The sequence below is a fragment of the Salvelinus fontinalis genome, unplaced genomic scaffold, assembly GCF_029448725.1.
Source record: "Salvelinus fontinalis isolate EN_2023a unplaced genomic scaffold, ASM2944872v1 scaffold_0021, whole genome shotgun sequence".
In the NCBI taxonomy this organism is placed as follows: domain Eukaryota; kingdom Metazoa; phylum Chordata; class Actinopteri; order Salmoniformes; family Salmonidae; genus Salvelinus; species Salvelinus fontinalis.
This window is the reverse complement of record NW_026600230.1, coordinates 871,882-897,847: the sequence shown is the minus strand read 5'-3', so window position 1 is coordinate 897,847 and position 25,966 is coordinate 871,882. Positions and strand designations below refer to the sequence as shown.

The 25,966-nt window shown below is 40.3% G+C and overlaps 1 protein-coding gene across 1 annotated transcript in view; it reads left to right on the top strand.

The window, feature by feature from the left end:
• The first annotated feature begins 6 nt into the window (after nt 1-6).
• Nucleotides 7-25,966, top strand: part of LOC129842167 (WASH complex subunit 5-like) — a 62,047-nt gene continuing 36,087 nt past the window's right edge. The window contains exons 1-12 of the mRNA XM_055910592.1: nt 7-58; nt 1,911-2,103; nt 2,886-3,038; nt 3,183-3,296; nt 3,658-3,829; nt 4,659-4,786; nt 4,927-5,056; nt 7,083-7,195; nt 10,659-10,825; nt 13,571-13,646; nt 13,782-13,892; nt 15,078-15,218. Of these exons, the coding sequence (XP_055766567.1) occupies nt 9-58; nt 1,911-2,103; nt 2,886-3,038; nt 3,183-3,296; nt 3,658-3,829; nt 4,659-4,786; nt 4,927-5,056; nt 7,083-7,195; nt 10,659-10,825; nt 13,571-13,646; nt 13,782-13,892; nt 15,078-15,218 (1,548 nt within the window). The 5' untranslated portion in view covers nt 7-8. The remainder of the gene's footprint in view (nt 59-1,910; nt 2,104-2,885; nt 3,039-3,182; nt 3,297-3,657; nt 3,830-4,658; nt 4,787-4,926; nt 5,057-7,082; nt 7,196-10,658; nt 10,826-13,570; nt 13,647-13,781; nt 13,893-15,077; nt 15,219-25,966) is intronic.

Here is a 25,966-nt window from a genome sequence, read left to right as displayed (position 1 = left end):
ACCAGAAGATGGAGGGAGAGGTCAGAGAGAGGATGCTGGTGTCCTACTACAGATACAGGTGAGACTTTTGATGCTCTGTTTTTGGTGGGGTTGAAATGGCTTCTACATCTTTTATACATTTCAACCCTTTTAAAAATCAATCTTCTTTGTTATTTTGTCAGGGACCGTTTAATACTGTCACTAATAGTATCTATAATGCTATAATACTATCTATAATACTCTAATACTATCTATAATAATGTAATACTATCTATAATACTACCTATAATACTGTAATACTGTCTATAATACGGTCACTAATACTATCTATAATAGTATCTATAATACTGTAATAGTATCTATAATATTATAATACTATCTATAATACTATCTATAATACTATAATACTGTCACTAATACTATCTATAATACTATCTATAATTCTATAATACTATATTACTATCTATAATACTGTAATAGTATCTATAATATTGTAATACCATCTATAATAATGTAATACTATCTATACTACTGTAATACTATCTGTAATACTGTAATACTATCTACAATACTGTAATACTACCGGTAATACTATCTATAATGCTATCTATAATACTATAATGCTATAATACTATCTATAAAACTGTAATACTGTAATACTATCTATAATACTGTAATACTATCTATAATACTGTAATACTATCTGTAATACTGTAATACTATCTGTAATACTGTAATACTATGACTATAATACTGTAATACTATCTGTAATACTGTACTACTATCTGTAATACTGTAATACTATCTATAAGACTGTAATAATATCTATAAGACTGTAATACTATCTATAAGACTATAATACTATCTATAAGACTATAATACTGTACTACTATCTGTAATACTGTACTACTATCTGTAATACTGTAATACTATCTATAAGACTGTAATAATATCTATAAGACTGTAATACTATCTATAAGACTATAATACTATCTATAAGACTATAATACTGTACTACTATCTGTAATACTGTACTACTATCTGTAATACTGTACTACTATCTGTAATACTGTACTACTATCTGTAATACTGTACTACTATCTATAAGACTGTACTACTATCTATAAGACTGTACTACTATCTATAAGACTGTAATACTATCTGTAATACTGTAATACTATCTGTAAGACTGTAATACTATCTATAAGACTGTAATACTATCTGTAAGACTGTAATACTATCTGTAAGACTGTAATACTATCTGTAAGACTGTAATACTATCTGTAAGACTGTAATACTATCTGTAAGACTGTAATACTATCTGTAAGACTGTAATACTATCTGTAAGACTGTAATACTATCTGTAAGACTGTAATACTATCTGTAAGACTGTAATACTATCTATAAGACTGTAATACTATCTATAAGACTGTAATACTATCTATAATACTATCTGTAATACTATCTATAATACTATAATACCATCTGTAATACTATTTATAATACCCTAACACTTTCTATAATACTTTAACACTTTCTATAATACTATCTATAATACTATCTATAATACTGTAATGCTATCTATAATACTATCTATAATACTGTAATACTATCTATAATACTAGGATAGTAAGATGGCGCTGACAGACATGGAAGCTCTGCTTCTAGCTCCTAAGCAATTTTGCACAAGCATTTCACTACACACACAATACCATCTGCTAAATATGTGTATGTGACCAATACCATCTGCTAAATATGTGTATGTGACCAATAACATTTGATTTGGTTTTGAAAACATTTCCCAGGCTGAAATCTGATGCATAGTACAAGAGAGAGCTAAAAAAGTTCATTTTTTTAATGAAAGAAAAGAAAACATTTTCAGTTAAATGGGACCGTGTTACTAACTATCCGTGTCCCGTTTGTCTCTGCAGCGCTGCCCGCTCCTCGGCAGACTCCAACCTGGATGACATCTGTAAACTGCTGCGGAGTACAGGCTACTCCAGCCAATCAGGGGCCAAACGGCCAGTCAACTACCCCGAGAGCTACTTCCAGAGAGTGCCAATCAGTTCCACCTTCGTCAGCATGGTCATCGGGAGGCTGCGCTCTGATGACATCTATAACCAGGTAACACTCCAAGGGATAGTTTCCTGGATTTGAAAAAAAAACAACGTTTTGTTTTCTTACCTTTTTAAAAGGAGTTAGTCGCGTTTTCTGTTTTCCGAGTTGGTAAAGTAAACACTCCATTGGCTCCCTTTAGGTGGTTAGTATCCTAGAACTGAATGACATTTATTACACACTGACTAATGCTACGATATTACATCGTTTTGAATGTTTTATTCAATCTATTTGTATTTATTTTTTTTTTTTTACCGTTATTTTACCAGGTAAGTTGACTGAGAACACGTTCTCATTTGCAGCAACGACCTGGGGAATAGTTACAGGGGAGAGGAGGGGGATGAATGAGCCAATTGTAAACTGGGGATTATTAGGTGACCATGATGGTTTGAGGGCCAGATTGGGAATTTAGCCAGGACACCGGGGTTAACACCCCTACTCTTACGATAAGTGCCATGGGATCTTTAATGACCTCAGAGAGTCAGGACACCCGTTTAACGTCCCATCCGAAAGACGGCACCCTACACATGTATGTTATGATCATGTAATTGTCTCATTCTCAAATCCATGTTTCATCCTGTCTCTAAAGCTGTCCTCTGTCTCCCTCCCAGGTGTCTGAGCATCGTAGCACAGCGTTAGCTAACCAGTCTCAGATCCATGTTTCGTCCTGTCTCTAAAGCTGTCCTCTGTCTCCCTCCCAGGTGTCTGAGCATCGTAGCACAGCGTTAGCTAACCAGTCTCAGATCCATGTTTCGTCCTGTCTCTAAAGCTGTCCTCTGTCTCCCTCCCAGGTGTCTGCGTACCCTCTGCCTGAGCACCGCAGCACAGCGTTAGCTAACCAGGCTGCCATGCTGTATGTCTGTCTCTACTTCATTCCCTCCATACTTCAGACTCAACAGGCCAAGATGAGGGAGATAGTGGACAAGTACTTCCCTGATAACTGGGTGAGAGACACATCTAAACTGTACTTCCCTGAATACTAGGAAAAAAACATTTAGTGTACTTGTTTATCTTGATGCAGTATATTTCCCTTCGGCCTCCAGCCATTTACGCTGGTTTTAAATTATTTACAATGTCTCCCGCTGCAGGTCATCAGTGTCTACATGGGAATCACGGTGAATCTGGTAGAGGCTTGGGAACCGTATAAAGCTGCCAAGGTCGCCCTGAACTACACCCTGGACTCAGCCAATATCAGAGAGCAGGTAGAGAGACTAACAGGCTTACTGAACAACAACAAAACCGTCTACTAACACGAAATGGTTTTCACTCGTTATCCCATCACGCCTTGTTATAGACCTCGAGTCTCCCCGTCGTATCCTTCACAAGTTGTTGTGAAAATGTGGAAGGTTAGGAGGGACTGCTTATGACCCCCCCCCCCCCCCCCACCACCACTGCCATGTTATAACACCTTTTATAACACCCTATAGCTAACCATCCGTTAACCGTCCTCTAGGCCAGTCGTTACTCAGTCAGTATGGAGAGACTGCTTATGACCCCCCCACTGCCATGTTATAACACCATTTATAACACCCTATAGCTAACCATCCGTTAACCGTCCTCTAGGCCAGTCGTTACTCAGTCAGTATGGAGGGCCTGAGGCCACAGATCCAGCAGCTGCTGAAGGAAGGGTTCCTGAGGGAGGAGATCGTCCTGGATAACATCCCCAAGCTGCTCAACTGTCTGCGGGACTGTAACGTCTCTATCCGCTGGCTGATGCTCCACACTGCAGACTCAGGTAGGGCTTTCTGTAGACGTCGAGGTCCATGCATGAAATGGGATTACAACTGATTTATGAAGCGGTAATAAAGGCCTTATGAAGGGTTCATGAAGCAGCCATAAAGGGTTCAGGAAGCATCCATAAAGGGTTCATGAAGCATCCATAAAGGGTTCACGAAGCATCCATAAAGGGTTCATGAAGCATCCATAAAGGCCTTATAAAGGGTTCATGAAGCATCCATAAAGGCCTTATAAAGGGTTCATGAAGCACCCATAAAGGGTTCATGAAGCATCAATAAAGGCCTTATAAAGGGTTTATGAAGCATCCATAAAGGGTTCATGAAGCATCCATAAAGGCCTTATAAAGGGTTTATGAAGCATCCATAAAGGGTTTATGAAGCATCCATAAAGGGTTCATGAAGCATCCATAAAGGGTTCATGAAGCATCCATAAAGGCCTTATAAAGGGTTCATGAAGCATCCATAAAGGCCTTATAAAGGGTTCATGAAGCCTTTTTATTTAGTTTGTTTAAAGTGGGAATGAGAACTAGTATCAAAACGATGCAGATCAGACAGAACCTCCGGTGTAATCGTGCCGGGCTGCGCTATGTCATGCCAGGTGAAGCTATGTCATGCCAGGTGATGCTATGTCATGCCAGGTGAAGCTATGTCATGCCAGGTGATGCTATGTCATGCCAGGTGATGCTATGTCATGCCAGGTGATGCTATGTCATGCCAGGTGATGCTATGTCATGCCAGGTGATGCTATGTCATGCCAGGTGAGGCTATGTCATTCCAGGTGCTCCTATATCATGCCAGGTGATACTGTGCTGTCTTTTCTTCTTGCAGCCTATGATCCCAACAACAAGCGTCTGCGACAGATCAAAGATCAGGTGATCAACGACTCCAAATACAACCCCAAGATCCTTTTCCAGTTACTCCTAGACACCGCCCAGTTTGAGTTCACTCTCAAAGAGGTGAGTCTTAACCATATCATATATGATTTGATGTCAAGTTGTAATTACACAATTTAAAAAAAAAACGTGTCGGGTCTCTGAATATAAATGGTGAATTCACCATCTGTGTCCCCCCTGTTTCCCCCCCCCCCCCCTCTCAGATGTTCAAGCAGATGCTGTCAGAGAAGCAGCTGAAATGGGAGAGCTATAGGACCGAGGGGTCTGAGAGGATGACGGAGCTGGCTGAGGTGTTCTCTGGGGTCAAGCCTCTAACCAGAGTGGAGAAGAATGGTGAGATGGATCATAACAGAACTAGCTACAACATAAAAACACACACACATAATTACCACAACAGGTAGTTCCCAATCTGGACTACGTACTCTTATTGCGACTGCTTGTAAAATCCTTTTAGTCGGAGTCAATCACTGAAACGGTTTGTATGTGTGAGGTATACACTGACTGGACAAAACATTAGGAACACCTGCTCTTTCCATGACATAGACTGACCAGGTGAATCCAGGTGAAAGCTATGATCACTTATTGATGTCACTTGTTAAATCCACTTCAATCAGTGTAGATGAAGGGGAGGAGACGGGTTACAGAAGGATTTTTAAGCCTTGAGACAATTGAGACATGGATTGTGTACGTATGCCATTCAGAGGGTGAATGGGGCAAGACAAAAGATTTAAGGGCCTTTGAACGGGGTATGGTAGTAGGTGCCAGACACACCTGTTTGTGTCAAGAACTGCAACGCTGCTGGGTTTTTCACACTCAACAGTTTCCTGTGTGTATCAAGACTGGTCCATCACCCAATCTGTGGGAAGCATTGGAGTCAACATGGTCCAACATCCCATTTGAACGCCTTTGATACCTTGTAGAGTCCATGCCTCGATGGTTAAAGGGGAGGGGGGGCAACTCAATATTAGGAAGGTGTTCCTCATATTTGTGTAATCAGTGTACATTCTCTTAAAAGCTTGTGGCCCACTGTACCGTACTTATTCCTGTTGAAGGCTCACTGTACCATACCTATTCCTGTTGCAGGCTCACTGTACCATACTTATTCCTGTTGCAGGCTCACTGTACCGTACCTATTCCTGTTGAAGGCTCACTGTACCGTACCTATTCCTGTTGAAGGCTCACTGTACCATACTTATTCCTGTTGCGGGCTCACTGTACCATACTTATTCCTGTTGCGGGCTCACTGTACCATACCTATTCCTATTGCGGGCTCACTGTATAATACTTATTCCTGTTGCAGGCCCACTGTATAATACTTATTCCTGTTGCTGGCTCACTGTATAATACTTATTCCTGTTGCAGGCTCACTGTATAATACTTATTCCTGTTGCAGGCTCACTGTACCATACTTATTCCTGTTGCAGGCTCACTGTACCGTACTTATTCCTGTTGCAGGCCCACTGTACCATACTTATTCCTGTTGCAGGCCCACTGTACTGTACTTATTCCTGTTGCAGGCCCACTGTACCATACTTATTCCTGTTGCGGGCTCACTGTACCATACTTATTCCTGTTGCAGGCTCACTGTACCGTACTTATTCCTGTTGCAGGCTCACTGTACCGTACCTATTCCTGTTGCAGGCTCACTGTACCGTACCTATTCCTGTTGCAGGCTCACTGTACCGTACCTATTCCTGTTGCAGGCCCACTGTACCATACTTATTCCTGTTGCAGGCTCACTGTATAATACCTATTCCTGTTGCAGGCTCACTGTACCATACTTATTCCTGTTGCAGGCTCACTGTACCATACTTATTCCTGTTGCAGGCTCACTGTACCATGCTTATTCCTGTTGCGGGCTCACTGTACCATACTTATTCCTGTTGCGGGCTCACTGTACCATACTTATTCCTGTTGCGGGCTCACTGTACCATACTTATTCCTGTTGCGGGCTCACTGTACCATACTTATTCCTGTTGCGGGCTCACTGTACCATACTTATTCCTGTTGCTGGCTCGCTGTACCATACTTATTCCTGTTGCAGGCTCACTGTACCATACTTATTCCTGTTGCAGGCTCACTGTACCATACTTATTCCTGTTGTAGGCCCACTGTACCATACCTATTCCTATTGCAGGCTCACTGTACCATACCTATTCCTGTTGCAGGCCCACTGTACCATACTTATTCCTGTTGCAGGCCCACTGTACCATACCTATTCCTGTTGCAGGCTCACTGTACCGTACCTATTCCTGTTGCAATAGTGAAAGCTGATCTCACTATGCCATCCTTCCTCCCATTCTAAACGTGTTAGATGTTGATGTGTTGTTGTTGACACGGTTGTTGTTGTGTTGGACAGAGAACCTGCAGGCATGGTTCAGGGAGATCTCTAAGCAGATAGAGTCTCTGAACTACGAGGACTCCACCGCTGCAGGCAGGAAGACCGTCCAGCTGATACAGGCCCTCGTAGAGGTGAGGCTCGGAAATTCAACACAAACAACCACGACTAGAAAGTGAACAAGAGTACATGCACTGTAGTTATTTTATCTCTGGGCTACACACTTAGTGACCGTTACATGGTAACACTCTTAGTGACCGTTACATGATAACACTCTTAGTGACCGTTACATGATAACACTCTTGGTGACCGTTACATGGTAACACTCTTAGTGATCATTATATTACATGGTTACACACTTAGTGACCGTTACATGGTAACACTCTTAGTGACCGTTACATGATCATTATATTACACGGTGATTACATGGTAATACTCTTAGTGACCGTTACATGATCATTATATTACATGGTGATTACATGGTAACATTCTTAGTGACCGTTACATGGTAACACTCTTAGTGATCATTATATTACATGGTTACACACTTAGTGACCGTTACATGGTAACACTCTTAGTGACGTTACATGGTAACACTCTTAGTGACCGTTACATGGTAACACTCTTAGTGACGTTAAATTATCATTAAAACACATGGCAACACTCTTAGTGACCATTATATTATCATTATATTACATGGTAATACTCTTAGTGATCGTTACGCGATCATTATATGACATGGTAACACTCTTAGTGACCATTATATTATCATTATATTACATGGTAACACACTTAGTGACCGTTACATGGTAACACTCTTAGTGACCGTTACATGATCATTATATTACATGGTAATACTCTTAGTGATCGTTACGCGATCATTATATGACATGGTAACACTCTTAGTGACCATTATATTATCATTATATTACATGGTAACACACTTAGTGACCGTTACATGGTAACACTCTTGGTGACCGTTACATGGTAACACTCTTAGTGACCGTTACATGGTAACACTCTTAGTGACCGTTACATGGTAACACTCTTAGTGATCATTACATGGTAACACTCTTAGTGACCGCTACATGATCATTATATTACACGGTGATTACATGGTAACACTCTTAGTGACCGTTACATGATCATTATATTACATGGCAACACTCTTAGTGACCATTATATTATCATTATATTACATGGTAACACACTTAGTGGCCGTTACATTATCATTATATGCCATGGTAACACTCTTGGTGACCATTATATTATCATTATATTACATGGTAACACTCTTAGTTACGTTACATGATCATTATATTACATGGTAACACTCTTAGTGACCTTTACATGATCATTATATTACATGGTAACGCTCTTAGTTACCGTTACATGATCATTATATTACATGGTAACGCTCTTAGTTACCGTTACATGATCATTATATTACATGGTAACACTCTTAGTGACCTTTACATGATCATTATATTACATGGTAACACTCTTAGTGACCGTTACATGATCATTATATTACATGGTAACACTCTTAGTGACCTTTACATGATCATTATATTACATGGTAACACTCTTAGTGACCGTTACATGATCATTATATTACATGGTAACACTCTTAGTGACCGTTACGTGATCATTATATTACATGGTAACACTCTTAGTGACCGTTACGTGATCATTATATTACACAGTGATTACATGGTAACACTCTTGGTGACCGTTACATGATCATTATATTACATGGAAACACTCTTAGTGACGTTACGTGATCATTGCATTACACTGTGATTACATGGTAACACTCTTAGTGACCGTTACATGATCATTATATTACATGGTAACACTCTTAGTGACGATATATGATCATTATATTACATGGTGATTACATGGTAACACTCTTAGTGACCGTTACATGATCATTGCATTACACAGTGATTACATGATGTTGCTTTGTCCAAAAATATGTTGCAACGTTTTAGTGAAAAGCTAAACTTTTCTTATGTTCATTCTAACAGCCAGGTGGATAAGAGACTTGGAAGTGTGGAAACAGGAGACTATATAAACCCTGACTTCCTGTCCTCTCCTTACCTATAAACCCTGACTTCCTGTCCTCTCCTTACCTATAAACCCTGACTTCCTCTCCTTACCTATATAGCCTGACTTCCTGTACTCTCCTTACCTATAAACCCTGACTTCCTGTCCTCTCCTTACCAATAAACCCTGACTTCCTGTCCTCTCCTTACCTATAAACCCTGACTTCCTGTCCTCTCCTTACCTATATAGCCTGACTTCCTCTCCTTACCTATATAGCCTGACTTCCTGTACTCTCCTTACCTATAAACCCTGACTTCCTGTCCTCTCCTTACCAATAAACCCTGACTTCCTGTCCTCTCCTTACCTATAAACCCTGACTTCCTGTCCTCTCCTTACCTATATAGCCTGACTTCCTCTCCTTACCTATATAGCCTGACTTCCTCTCCTTACCTATATAGCCTGACTTCCTGTACTCTCCTTACCTATAAACCCTGACTTCCTGACCTCTCCTTACCTACAAACCCTGACTTCCTGTCCTCTCCTTACCTACAAACCCTGACTTCCTGTCCTCTCCTTACCTATAAACCCTGACTTCCTGTCCTCTCCTAACCTATAAACCCTGACTTCCTGTCCTCTCCTTACCTATAAACCCTGACTTCCTGTCCTCTCCTTACCTATAAACCCTGACTTCCTGTCCTCTCCTTACCTATAAACCCTGACTTCCTGTCCTCTCCTTACCTATAAACCCTGACTTCCTGTCCGCTCCTTGCCTATAAACCCTGACTTCCTGTCCTCTCCTTACCTATAAACCCTGACTTCCTGTCCTCTCCTTGCCTATAAACCCTGACTTCCTGTCCTCTCCTTGCCTATAAACCCTGACTTCCTGTCCTCTCCTTACCTATAAACCCTGACTTCCTGTCCTCTCCTTACCTATAAACCCTGACTTCCTGACCTCTCCTTACCTACAAACCCTAACTTCCTGTCCTCTCCTTACCGACAAACCCTGACTTCCTGTCCCCCCCTTACCTATAAACCCTGACTTCCTGTCCTCTCCTTACCTATAAACCCTGACTTCCTGTCCTCTCCTTACCTATAAACCCTGACTTCCTGTCCTCTCCTAACCTATAAACCCTGACTTCCTGTCCTCTCCTAACCTATAAACCCTGACTTCCTGTCCTCTCCTTACCTATAAACCCTGACTTCCTGTCCTCTCCTTACCTATAAACCCTGACTTCCTGTCCTCTCCTTACCTATAAACCCTGACTTCCTGTCCTCTCCTTACCTATAAACCCTGACTTCCTGTCCTCTCCTTACCTATAAACCCTGACTTCCTGTCCGCTCCTTACCTATAAACCCTGACTTCCTGTCCTCTCCTTACCTATAAACCCTGACTTCCTGTCCTCTCCTTACCTACAAACCCTGACTTCCTGTCCTCTCCTTACCTATAAACCCTGACTTCCTGTCCTCTCCTTACCTATAAACCCTGACTTCCTGTCCTCTCCTTACCTATAAACCCTGACTTCCTGTCCTCTCCTTACCTGTGCTCAGGTTCAGGAGTTCCACCAGTTGGAGTCCAACCTGCAGGTGTGTCAGTTTCTGGCTGACACCAGGAAGTTCCTTCACCAGATGATCAGAACTATCAACATCAAGGAGGAGGTCCTGATCACCATGCAGATAGTAGGAGACCTGTCCTACGCATGGCAGATCATAGACAGGTAGGGGTTATAAATGGGTTATCTATGGATTATGAATGGTCCTGATCACCATGCAGATAGTAGGAGACCTGTCCTATGCATGGCAGATCATAGACAGGTAGGGGTTATAAATGTCTGATGTATGGGTTATGTATGGGTTATGAATGGTCCTGATCACCATGTAGATAGTAGGAGACCTGTCCTACGCATGGCAGATCATAGACAGGTAGGGGTTATAAATGTCTTATGAATGGGTTATGTATGGGTTATGTATGGGTTATGAATGGTCCTGATCACCATGCAGATAGTAGGAGACATGTCGTTTGCATGGCAGGTCATAGACAGGTAGGGGTTATAAATGTCTTATGAATGGGTTATGAATGGTCCTGATCACCATGTAGATAGTAGGAGACCTGTCCTACACATGGCAGATCATAGACAGGTAGGGGTTATACATGTCTTATGAATGGGTTATGTATGGGTTATGAATGGTCCTGATCACCATGTAGATAGTAGGAGACCTGTCCTACGCATGGCAGATCATAGACAGGTAGGGGTTATAAATGTCTTATGAATGGGTTATGTATGGGTTATGTATGGGTTATGAATGGTCCTGATCACCATGTAGATAGTAGGAGACCTGTCCTATGCATGGCAGATCATAGACAGGTAGGGGTTATAAATGTCTTATGAATGTCTTATGTATGGGTTATGTATGGGTTATGAATGGTCCTGATCACCATGCAGATAGTAGGAGACCTGTCCTATGCATGGCAGATCATAGACAGGTAGGGGTTATAAATGTCTTATGAATGGGTTATGAATGGGTTATGAATGGTCCTGATCACCATGCAGATAGTAGGAGACCTGTCCTATGCATGGTAGATCATAGACAGGTAGGGGTTATAAATGTCTTATGAATGTCTTATGTATGGGTTATGTATGGGTTATGTATGGGTTATGAATGGTCCTGATCACCATGTAGATAGTAGGAGACCTGTCCTACACATGGCAGATCATAGACAGGTACACACTGACCAACTACACATTACCAGTTTCATGATGACATAGTCAGATCTCTCTCTTGCTAATAAGAACCCAGTGAGACTAACCTGGTCAAATAAGATCTCAGTGAGACTAACCTGGTCAAATAAGAACCCGGTGAGACTAACCTACTCATAAGAACCAGGTGAGACTAACCTGGTCAAATAAGAACCCGGTGAGACTAACCTGGTCGGTGAGACTAACCTGGTCAAATAAGAACCCAGTGAGACTAACCTGGTCGGTGAGACTAACCTGGTCAAATAAGAACCCGGTGAGACTAACCTGGTCAAATAAGATCTCAGTGAGACTAACCTGGTCAAATATGATCTCAGTGAGACTAACCTGGTCAAATAAGAACCCGGTGAGACTAACCTGGTCAAATAAGATCTCAGTGAGACTAACCTGGTCAAATAAGATCTCAGTGAGACTAACCTGGTCAAATATGATCTCAGTGAGACTAACCTGGTCAAATAAGAACCCGGTGAGACTAACCTGGTCAAATAAGATCTCGGTGAGACTAACCTGGTCAAATAAGAACCAGGTGAGACTAACCTGGTCAAATAAGAACCAGGTGAGACTAACCTGGTCAAACAAGAACCCGGTGAGACTAACCTGGTCAAATAAGATCTCAGTGAGACTAACCCGGTCAGTGAGACTAACCTGGTCAAATAAGAACCCGGTGAGACTAACCTGGTCAAATAAGAACCCGGTGAGACCAACCTGGTCAAATAAGAACCAGGTGAGACTAACCTGGTCAAATAAGAACCCGGTAGACTAACCTGGTCAAATAAGAACCCGGTGAGACCAACCTGGTCAAATAAGAACCAGGTGAGACTAACCTGGTCAAATAAGAACCCGGTGAGACTAACCTGGTCAAATAAGAACCCTGTGAGACTAACCTGGTCAAATAAGAACCCGGTGAGACTAACCTGGTCAAATAAGAACCCGGCGAGACTAACCTGGTCAAATAAGAACCCGGCGAGACTAACCTGGTCAAATACGATCTCAGTGAGACTAACCTGGTCAAATACGATCTCAGTGAGACCAACCTGGTCAAATAAGAACCAGGTGAGACTAACCTACTCATAAGAACCCGGTGAGACTAACCTGGTCAAATAAGAACCCGGTGAGACTAACCTGGTCAGTGAGACTAACCTGGTCAAATATGATCTCAGTGAGACTAACCTGGTCAAATAAGAACCCGGTGAGACTAACCTGGTCGGTGAGACTAACCTGGTCAAATAAGAACCCGGTGAGACTAACCTGGTCGGTGAGACTAACCTGGTCAAATAAGAACCCGGTGAGACTAACCTGGTCAAATATGATCTCAGTGAGACTAACCTGGTCAAATAAGAACCCGGTGAGACTAACCTGGTCAAATAAGATCTCAGTGAGACTAACCTGGTCAAATAAGAACCAGGTGAGACTAACCTGGTCAAATAAGAACCCGGTGAGACTAACCTGGTCAAATAAGATCTCAGTGAGACTAACCTGGTCAGTGAGACTAACCTGGTCAAATAAGATCCCGGTGAGACTAACCTGGTCAAATAAGAACCCGGTGAGACTAACCTGGTCAAATAAGAACCCGGCGAGACTAACCTGGTCAAATAAGAACCCGGCGAGACTAACCTGGTCAAATAAGAACCCGGCGAGACTAACCTGGTCAAATAAGATAATATATAAATTTGCCATTTGAATGTTTTTCTCTGGTTGTTTTCCCAGCTTCACGTCCATCATGCAGGAGAGTATCAGAGTGAACCCATCTATGGTGACCAAGCTACGAGCAACCTTCCTAAAGGTCAACCATTCACTACTCAGACAAACAGTTCATTTAGTAGAGTACACAGATAAATCCTCTAAACAAGAAAAAAGGTATTTCCTGTTTGAAAACATGCATTCTGTAACGCGTGTTGTTATTGATCCTTGTTACCAGTTGGCGTCTGCGTTGGACCTGCCTCTGCTGCGTATCAACCAGGCTAACAGTCCAGATCTGCTCAGTGTTTCTCAGTTCTACTCCGGGGAACTGGTGACCTACGTCAGAAAGGTATGGTCCCAGAGACCAGGAATCCTGAATCTCTAATCTACCCTCATCCCCTCCTCCCTACCCCCATCCCCTCCTCCCTACCCCCAGCCCCTCCTCCCTACCCCCATCCCCTCCTCCCTACCCCCAGCCACTCCTCCCTACCCTCAGCCCCTCCTCCCTACCCTCAGCCCCTTCTCCCTACTCCCCAGTCCCTGCTTCGACCCCCTACTCCCTAACCCCACCCTCTACAGATCATCATCCCTGAGAGCGTGTTTCCTCTCCTCTCCACTAGGTGTTACAGATCATCATCCCTGAGAGCGTGTTTCCTCTACTCTCCACTAGGTGTTACAGATCATCCCTGAGAGCGTGTTTCCTCTCCTCTCCACTAGGTGTTACAGATCATCCCTGAGAGCGTGTTTCCTCTACTCTCCACTAGGTGTTACAGATCATCATCCCTGAGAGCGTGTTTCCTCTACTCTCCACTAGGTGTTACAGATCATCCCTGAGAGCGTGTTTCCTCTACTCTCCACTAGGTGTTACAGATCATCCCTGAGAGCGTGTTTCCTCTACTCTCCACTAGGTGTTACAGATCATCCCTGAGAGCGTGTTTCCTCTCCTCTCCACTAGGTGTTACAGATCATCCCTGAGAGCATGTTTCCTCTCCTCTCCACTAGGTGTTACAGATCATCCCTGAGAGCGTGTTTCCTCTACTCTCCACTAGGTGTTACAGATCATCATCCCTGAGAGCGTGTTTCCTCTACTCTCCACTAGGTGTTACAGATCATCCCTGAGAGCGTGTTCCCTCTACTCTCCACTAGGTGTTACAGATCATCCCTGAGAGCGTGTTTCCTCTACTCTCCACTAGGTGTTACAGATCATCCCTGAGAGCGTGTTTCCTCTACTCTCCACTAGGTGTTACAGATCATCATCCCTGAGAGCGTGTTTCCTCTCCTCTCCACTAGGTGTTACAGATCATCATCCCTGAGAGCGTGTTTCCTCTACTCTCCACTAGGTGTTACAGATCATCATCCCTGAGAGCGTGTTTCCTCTACTCTCCACTAGGTGTTACAGATCATCCCTGAGAGCATGTTTCCTCTACTCTCCACTAGGTGTTACAGATCATCATCCCTGAGAGCGTGTTTCCTCTACTCTCCACTAGGTGTTACAGATCATCCCTGAGAGCGTGTTTCCTCTCCTCTCCACTAGGTGTTACAGATCATCCCTGAGAGCATGTTCACCTCCCTGGCTAAGATCATCAAGCTGCAGATCCATGCCATCATGGAGGTTCCCACCAGACTGGACAAGGACAAGCTGAAGGACTACGCCCAGCTGGGGGCTCGCTACGAGGTCAGAGGTCATTTATGGTCCTGTGTGAATCAGTCGGAAGAGCATATATAACTAGGACCTATAGTAGTGACTATAACTAGGACCTATACTATAACTATAACTAGGACCTATAGTAGTGACTATAGTAGTGACTATAACTAGGACCTACACTATAACTAGGACCTATAGTAGTGACTATAACTAGGACCTATACTATAACTATAACTAGGTCCTATAGTAGTGACTATAGTAGTGACTATAACTAGGACCTATACTATAACTATAACTAGGACCTATAGTAGTGACTATAACTAGGACCTACACTATAACTAGGACCTGTAGTAGTGACTATAACTAGGACCTATAGTAGTGACTATAACTAGGACCTATACTATAACTATAACTAGGACCTATAGTAGTGACTATAACTAGGACCTGTACAATAACTAGGACCTATAGTAGTGACTATAACTAGGACCTATACTATAACTAGGACCTGTAGTAGTGACTATAACTAGGACCTATATTAGTGACTATAACTAGGACCTACACTATAACTAGGACCTATAGTAGTGACTATAACAGGACCAAAAGTAGTGACTATAACTAGGACCTATACTATAACTAGGACCTGTAGTAGTGACTATAACTAGGACCTGTAGTAGTGACTATAACTAGGACCTACACTATAACTAGGACCTATGGTAGTGACTATAACTAGGACCTATAGTAGTGACTATAACTAGGACCTGTAGTAGTGACTATAACTAGGAACTATAGTAGTGACTATAACTAGGACCTACACTATAACTAGGACCTATAGTAGTGACTATAACTAGGACCTATAATAGTGACTATAACTAGGACCTGTAGTAGTGACTATAACTAGGACCTATAGTAGTGACTATAACTAGGACCTACATTATAACTAGGACCTATGGTAGTGACTATAACTAGGACCTATAGTAGTGACTATAACTAGGAACTATAGTAGTGACTATAACTAGGACCTATAGTAGTGACTATAACTAGGACCTGTAGTAGTGACTAACTAGGACCTATAGTAGTGACTATAACTAGGACCTATAGTAGTGACTATAACTAGGACCTATAGTATAACTAGGACCTGTAGTAGTGACTATAACTAGGACCTATAGTAGTGACTATAACTAGGACCTATAGTAGTGACTATAACTAGGACCTATGGTAGTGACTATAACTAGGACCTACACTATAACTAGGACCTATAGTAGTGACTATAACTAGGACCTATGGTAGTGACTATAACTAGGACCTACACTATAACTAGGACCTATAGTAGTGACTATAACTAGGACCTATAGTAGTGACTATAACTAGGATCTATAGTAGTGACTATAACTAGGACCTGTAGTAGTGACTATAACTAGGACCTATAGTAGTGACTATAACTAGGACCTACATTATAACTAGGACCTATAGTAGTGACTATAACAGGACCAAAAGTAGTGACTATAACTAGGACCTATAGTAGTGACTATAACTAGGACCTGTAGTAGTGACTATAACTAGGACCTATAGTAGTGACTATAACTAGGACCTACATTATAACTAGGACCTATAGTAGTGACTATAACTAGGACCTACACTATAACTAGGACCTGTAGTAGTGACTATAACTAGGACCTATACTATAACTAGGACCTATAGTAGTGACTATAACTAGGACCTATAGTAGTGACTATAACTAGGACCTATAGTAGTGACTATAACTAGGACCTATAGTAGTGACTATAACTAGGACCAATAGTAATGACTATAACTAGGACCTATAGTATAACTAGGACCTATAGTAGTGACTATAACAGGACCTATACTATAACTAGGACCTACACTATAACTAGGACCTATAGTAGTGACTATAACTAGGACCTATAGTAGTGACTATAACTAGGACCTATAGTAGTGACTACAACTAGGACCTATAGTAGTGACTATAACTAGGACCTACACTATAACTAGGACCTACACTATAACTAGGACCTGTAGTAGTGACTATAACTAGGATCTATAGTAGTGACTATAACTAGGACCTATAGTAGTGACTATAACTAGGACCTGTACTATAACTAGGACCTATAGTAGTGACTATAACTAGGACCTATAGTAGTGACTATAACTAGGACCTACACTATAACTAGGACCTATGGTAGTGACTATAACTAGGACCTATAGTAGTGACTATAACTAGGAACTATAGTAGTGACTATAACTAGGACCTACACTATAACTAGGACCTATAGTAGTGACTATAACTAGGACCTGTAGTAGTGACTATAACTAGGACCTATAGTAGTGACTATAACTAGGACCTGTAGTAGTGACTATAACTAGGACATATAGTAGTGACTATAACTAGGACCTATAGTAGTGACTATAACTAGGACCTGTAGTAGTGACTATAACTAGGACCTGTAGTGGTGACTATAACTAGGACCTACACTATAACTAGGACCTATGGTAGTGACTATAACTAGGACCTATAGTAGTGACTATAACTAGGACCTACACTATAACTAGGACCTATAGTAGTGACTATAACTAGGACCTATAGTAGTGACTATAACTAGGACCTATAGTAGTGACTACAACTAGGACCTATAGTAGTGACTATAACTAGGACCTACACTATAACTAGGACCTACACTATAACTAGGACCTGTAGTAGTGACTATAACTAGGATCTATAGTAGTGACTATAACTAGGACCTATAGTAGTGACTATAACTAGGACCTGTACTATAACTAGGACCTATAGTAGTGACTATAACTAGGACCTATAGTAGTGACTATAACAGGACCTATACTATAACTAGGACCTACACTATAACTAGGACCTATAGTAGTGACTATAACTAGGACCTGTACTATAACTAGGACCTATAGTAGTGACTATAACTAGGACCTATAGTAGTGACTATAACTAGGACCTATAGTATAACTAGGACCTATAGTAGTGACTATAACTAGGACCTATAGTAGTGACTATAACTAGGACCTATGGTAGTGACTATAACTAGGACCTATAGTAGTGACTATAACTAGGACCTACATTATAACTAGGACCTATGGTAGTGACTATAACTAGGACCTATAGTAGTGACTATAACTAGGACCTATAGTATAACTAGGACCTATAGTAGTGACTATAACTAGGACCTATAGTAGTGACTATAACTAGGACCTGTACTATAACTAGGACCTATAGTAGTGACTATAACTAGGACCTATAGTAGTGACTATAACTAGGACCTATAGTAGTGACTATAACTAGGACCTATAGTAGTGACTATAACTAGGACCTATAGTAGTGACTATAACTAGGACCTATAGTAGTGACTATAACTAGGACCTATAGTAGTGTCTATAACTAGGACCTATAGTAGTGACTATAACTAGGACCTACACTATAACTAGGACCTATAGTAGTGACTATAACAGGACCAAAAGTAGTGACTATAACTAGGACCTACACTATAACTAGGACCTATAGTAGTGACTATAACTAGGACCTATAGTAGTGACTATAACTAGGACCTATAGTAGTGACTATAACTAGGACCTATAGTATAACTAGGACCTATAGTAGTGACTATAACTAGGACCTATAGTAGTGACTATAACTAGGACCTACACTATAACTAGGACCTATAGTAGTGACTATAACTAGGACCTATAGTAGTGACTATAACTAGGACCTACACTATAACTAGGACCTATAGTAGTGACTATAACTAGGACCTACACTATAACAGGACCAAAAGTAGTGACTATAACTAGGACCTATAGTAGTGACTATAACTAGGACCTACACTATAACTAGGACCTATAGTAGTGACTATAACTAGGACCTGTAGTAGTGACTATAACTAGGACCTGTAGTAGTGACTATAACTAGGACCTATAGTAGTGACTATAACTAGGACCTACACTATAACTAGGACCTATAGTAGTGACTATAACTAGGACCTACACTATAACTAGGACCTACACTATAACTAGGACCTATAGTAGTGACTATAACTAGGACCTACACTATAACTAGGACCTATAGTAGTGACTATAACTAGGACCTACACTATAACTAGGACCTATAGTAGTGACTATAACTAGGACCTGTAGTGGTGACTATAACTAGGACCTGTAGTAGTGACTATAACTAGGACCTGTAGTAGTGACTATAACTAGGACCTATAGTAGTGACTATAACTAGGACCTACACTATAACTAGGACCTGTAGTAGTGACTATAACTAGGACCTGTAGTATTGACTATAACTAGGACCTATAGTAGTGACTATAACTAGGACCTACACTATAACTAGGACCTATAGTAGTGACTATAACAGGACCTGTAGTAGTGACTATAACTAGGACCTGTAGTAGTGACTATAACTAGGACCTATAGTAGTGACTATAACTAGGACCTATAGTAGTGACTATAACTAGGACCTATAGTAGTGACTATAACTAGGACCTATAGTATAACTAGGACCTATAGTAGTGACTATAACAGGACCAAAAGTAGTGACTATAACTAGGACCTATAGTAGTGACTATAACTAGGACCTGTAGTAGTGACTATAACTAGGATCTATAGTAGTGACTATAACTAGGATCTATAGTAGTGACTATAACTAGGACCTATAGTAGTGACTATAACTAGGACCTATAGTATAACTAGGACCTATAGTAGTGACTATAACTAGGACCTATAGTAGTGACTATAACTAGGACCTATAGTAGTGACTATAACAGGACCTGTAGTAGTGACTATAACTAGGACCTGTAGTAGTGACTATAACTAGGACCTGTAGTAGTGACTATAACTAGGACCTATAGTAGTGACTATAACTAGGACCTATAGTAGTGACTATAACTAGGACCTATAGTAGTGACTATAACTAGGACCTATAGTATAACTAGGACCTATAGTAGTGACTATAACAGGACCAAAAGTAGTGACTATAACTAGGACCTGTAGTAGTGACTATAACTAGGATCTATAGTAGTGACTATAACTAGGATCTATAGTAGTGACTATAACTAGGACCTATAGTAGTGACTATAACTAGGACCTATAGTATAACTAGGACCTATAGTAGTGACTATAACTAGGACCTATAGTAGTGACTATAACTAGGACCTGTACTATAACTATAACTAGGACCTATAGTAGTGACTATAACTAGGACCTATAGTAGTGACTATAACTAGGACCTACACTATAACTAGGACCTGTAGTAGTGACTATAACTAGGACCTACACTATAACTAGGACCTATAGTAGTGACTATAACTAGGACCTATAGTAGTGACTATAACTAGGACCTATAGTAGTGACTATAACTAGGACCTACACTATAACTAGGACCTATAGTAGTGACTATAACTAGGACCTACACTATAACTAGGACCTATAGTAGTGACTATAACTAGGACCTACACTATAACTAGGACCTATAGTAGTGACTATAACTAGGACCTATAGTAGTGACTATAACTAGGACCTGTAGTAGTGACTATAACTAGGACCTGTAGTAGTGACTATAACTAGGACCTGTAGTAGTGACTATAACTAGGACCTATAGTAGTGACTATAACTAGGACCTACACTATAACTAGGACCTATAGTAGTGACTATAACAGGACCAAAAGTAGTGACTATAACTAGGACCTATAGTAGTGACTATAACTAGGACCTACACTATAACTAGGACCTATAGTAGTGACTATAACTAGGACCTATAGTAGTGACTATAACTAGGACCTATAGTAGTGACTATAGCTAGGACCTATAGTATAACTAGGACCTATAGTAGTGACTATAACTAGGACCTATAGTAGTGACTATAACTAGGACCTACACTATAACTAGGACCTATAGTAGTGACTATAACTAGGACCTATAGTAGTGACTATAACTAGGACCTACACTATAACTAGGACCTATAGTAGTGACTATAACTAGGACCTACACTATAACAGGACCAAAAGTAGTGACTATAACTAGGACCTATAGTAGTGACTATAACTAGGACCTACACTATAACTAGGACCTATAGTAGTGACTATAACTAGGACCTGTAGTAGTGACTATAACTAGGACCTATAGTAGTGACTATAACTAGGACCTACACTATAACTAGGACCTATAGTAGTGACTATAACTAGGACCTACACTATAACTAGGACCTACACTATAACTAGGACCTATAGTAGTGACTATAACTAGGACCTACACTATAACTAGGACCTATAGTAGTGACTATAACTAGGACCTACACTATAACTAGGACCTATAGTAGTGACTATAACTAGGACCTGTAGTAGTGACTATAACTAGGACCTGTAGTAGTGACTATAACTAGGACCTGTAGTAGTGACTATAACTAGGACCTATAGTAGTGACTATAACTAGGACCTACACTATAACTAGGACCTGTAGTAGTGACTATAACTAGGACCTGTAGTATTGACTATAACTAGGACCTATAGTAGTGACTATAACTAGGACCTATAGTAGTGACTATAACTAGGACCTATAGTATAACTAGGACCTGTAGTAGTGACTATAACTAGGACCTATAGTAGTGACTATAACTAGGACCTATAGTAGTGACTATAACTAGGACCTATGGTAGTGACTATAACTAGGACCTACACTATAACTAGGACCTATAGTAGTGACTATAACTAGGACCTACACTATAACTAGGACCTATAGTAGTGACTATAACTAGGACCTATGGTAGTGACTATAACTAGGACCTACACTATAACTAGGACCTATAGTAGTGACTATAACTAGGACCTATAGTAGTGACTATAACTAGGATCTATAGTAGTGACTATAACTAGGACCTGTAGTAGTGACTATAACTAGGACCTATAGTAGTGACTATAACTAGGACCTACATTATAACTAGGACCTATAGTAGTGACTATAACAGGACCAAAAGTAGTGACTATAACTAGGACCTATAGTAGTGACTATAACTAGGACCTGTAGTAGTGACTATAACTAGGACCTATAGTAGTGACTATAACTAGGACCTACATTATAACTAGGACCTATAGTAGTGACTATAACTAGGACCTACACTATAACTAGGACCTGTAGTAGTGACTATAACTAGGACCTATACTATAACTAGGACCTATAGTAGTGACTATAACTAGGACCTATAGTAGTGACTATAACTAGGACCTATAGTAGTGACTATAACTAGGACCTATAGTAGTGACTATAACTAGGACCAATAGTAATGACTATAACTAGGACCTATAGTATAACTAGGACCTATAGTAGTGACTATAACAGGACCTATACTATAACTAGGACCTACACTATAACTAGGACCTATAGTAGTGACTATAACTAGGACCTATAGTAGTGACTATAACTAGGACCTATAGTAGTGACTACAACTAGGACCTATAGTAGTGACTATAACTAGGACCTACACTATAACTAGGACCTACACTATAACTAGGACCTGTAGTAGTGACTATAACTAGGATCTATAGTAGTGACTATAACTAGGACCTATAGTAGTGACTATAACTAGGACCTGTACTATAACTAGGACCTATAGTAGTGACTATAACTAGGACCTATAGTAGTGACTATAACTAGGACCTACACTATAACTAGGACCTATGGTAGTGACTATAACTAGGACCTATAGTAGTGACTATAACTAGGAACTATAGTAGTGACTATAACTAGGACCTACACTATAACTAGGACCTATAGTAGTGACTATAACTAGGACCTGTAGTAGTGACTATAACTAGGACCTATAGTAGTGACTATAACTAGGACCTGTAGTAGTGACTATAACTAGGACATATAGTAGTGACTATAACTAGGACCTATAGTAGTGACTATAACTAGGACCTGTAGTAGTGACTATAACTAGGACCTGTAGTGGTGACTATAACTAGGACCTACACTATAACTAGGACCTATGGTAGTGACTATAACTAGGACCTATAGTAGTGACTATAACTAGGACCTACACTATAACTAGGACCTATAGTAGTGACTATAACTAGGACCTATAGTAGTGACTATAACTAGGACCTATAGTAGTGACTACAACTAGGACCTATAGTAGTGACTATAACTAGGACCTACACTATAACTAGGACCTACACTATAACTAGGACCTGTAGTAGTGACTATAACTAGGATCTATAGTAGTGACTATAACTAGGACCTATAGTAGTGACTATAACTAGGACCTGTACTATAACTAGGACCTATAGTAGTGACTATAACTAGGACCTATAGTAGTGACTATAACAGGACCTATACTATAACTAGGACCTACACTATAACTAGGACCTATAGTAGTGACTATAACTAGGACCTGTACTATAACTAGGACCTATAGTAGTGACTATAACTAGGACCTATAGTAGTGACTATAACTAGGACCTATAGTATAACTAGGACCTATAGTAGTGACTATAACTAGGACCTATAGTAGTGACTATAACTAGGACCTATAGTAGTGACTATAACTAGGACCTATAGTAGTGACTATAACTAGGACCTACATTATAACTAGGACCTATGGTAGTGACTATAACTAGGACCTATAGTAGTGACTATAACTAGGACCTATAGTATAACTAGGACCTATAGTAGTGACTATAACTAGGACCTATAGTAGTGACTATAACTAGGACCTGTACTATAACTAGGACCTATAGTAGTGACTATAACTAGGACCTATAGTAGTGACTATAACTAGGACCTATAGTAGTGACTATAACTAGGACCTATAGTAGTGACTATAACTAGGACCTATAGTAGTGACTATAACTAGGACCTATAGTAGTGACTATAACTAGGACCTATAGTAGTGTCTATAACTAGGACCTATAGTAGTGACTATAACTAGGACCTACACTATAACTAGGACCTATAGTAGTGACTATAACAGGACCAAAAGTAGTGACTATAACTAGGACCTACACTATAACTAGGACCTATAGTAGTGACTATAACTAGGACCTATAGTAGTGACTATAACTAGGACCTATAGTAGTGACTATAACTAGGACCTATAGTATAACTAGGACCTATAGTAGTGACTATAACTAGGACCTATAGTAGTGACTATAACTAGGACCTACACTATAACTAGGACCTATAGTAGTGACTATAACTAGGACCTATAGTAGTGACTATAACTAGGACCTACACTATAACTAGGACCTATAGTAGTGACTATAACTAGGACCTACACTATAACAGGACCAAAAGTAGTGACTATAACTAGGACCTATAGTAGTGACTATAACTAGGACCTACACTATAACTAGGACCTATAGTAGTGACTATAACTAGGACCTGTAGTAGTGACTATAACTAGGACCTGTAGTAGTGACTATAACTAGGACCTATAGTAGTGACTATAACTAGGACCTACACTATAACTAGGACCTATAGTAGTGACTATAACTAGGACCTACACTATAACTAGGACCTACACTATAACTAGGACCTATAGTAGTGACTATAACTAGGACCTACACTATAACTAGGACCTATAGTAGTGACTATAACTAGGACCTACACTATAACTAGGACCTATAGTAGTGACTATAACTAGGACCTGTAGTAGTGACTATAACTAGGACCTGTAGTAGTGACTATAACTAGGACCTGTAGTAGTGACTATAACTAGGACCTATAGTAGTGACTATAACTAGGACCTACACTATAACTAGGACCTGTAGTAGTGACTATAACTAGGACCTGTAGTATTGACTATAACTAGGACCTATAGTAGTGACTATAACTAGGACCTACACTATAACTAGGACCTATAGTAGTGACTATAACAGGACCTGTAGTAGTGACTATAACTAGGACCTGTAGTAGTGACTATAACTAGGACCTATAGTAGTGACTATAACTAGGACCTATAGTAGTGACTATAACTAGGACCTATAGTAGTGACTATAACTAGGACCTATAGTATAACTAGGACCTATAGTAGTGACTATAACAGGACCAAAAGTAGTGACTATAACTAGGACCTATAGTAGTGACTATAACTAGGACCTGTAGTAGTGACTATAACTAGGATCTATAGTAGTGACTATAACTAGGATCTATAGTAGTGACTATAACTAGGACCTATAGTAGTGACTATAACTAGGACCTATAGTATAACTAGGACCTATAGTAGTGACTATAACTAGGACCTATAGTAGTGACTATAACTAGGACCTATAGTAGTGACTATAACAGGACCTGTAGTAGTGACTATAACTAGGACCTGTAGTAGTGACTATAACTAGGACCTGTAGTAGTGACTATAACTAGGACCTATAGTAGTGACTATAACTAGGACCTATAGTAGTGACTATAACTAGGACCTATAGTAGTGACTATAACTAGGACCTATAGTATAACTAGGACCTATAGTAGTGACTATAACAGGACCAAAAGTAGTGACTATAACTAGGACCTGTAGTAGTGACTATAACTAGGATCTATAGTAGTGACTATAACTAGGATCTATAGTAGTGACTATAACTAGGACCTATAGTAGTGACTATAACTAGGACCTATAGTATAACTAGGACCTATAGTAGTGACTATAACTAGGACCTATAGTAGTGACTATAACTAGGACCTGTACTATAACTATAACTAGGACCTATAGTAGTGACTATAACTAGGACCTATAGTAGTGACTATAACTA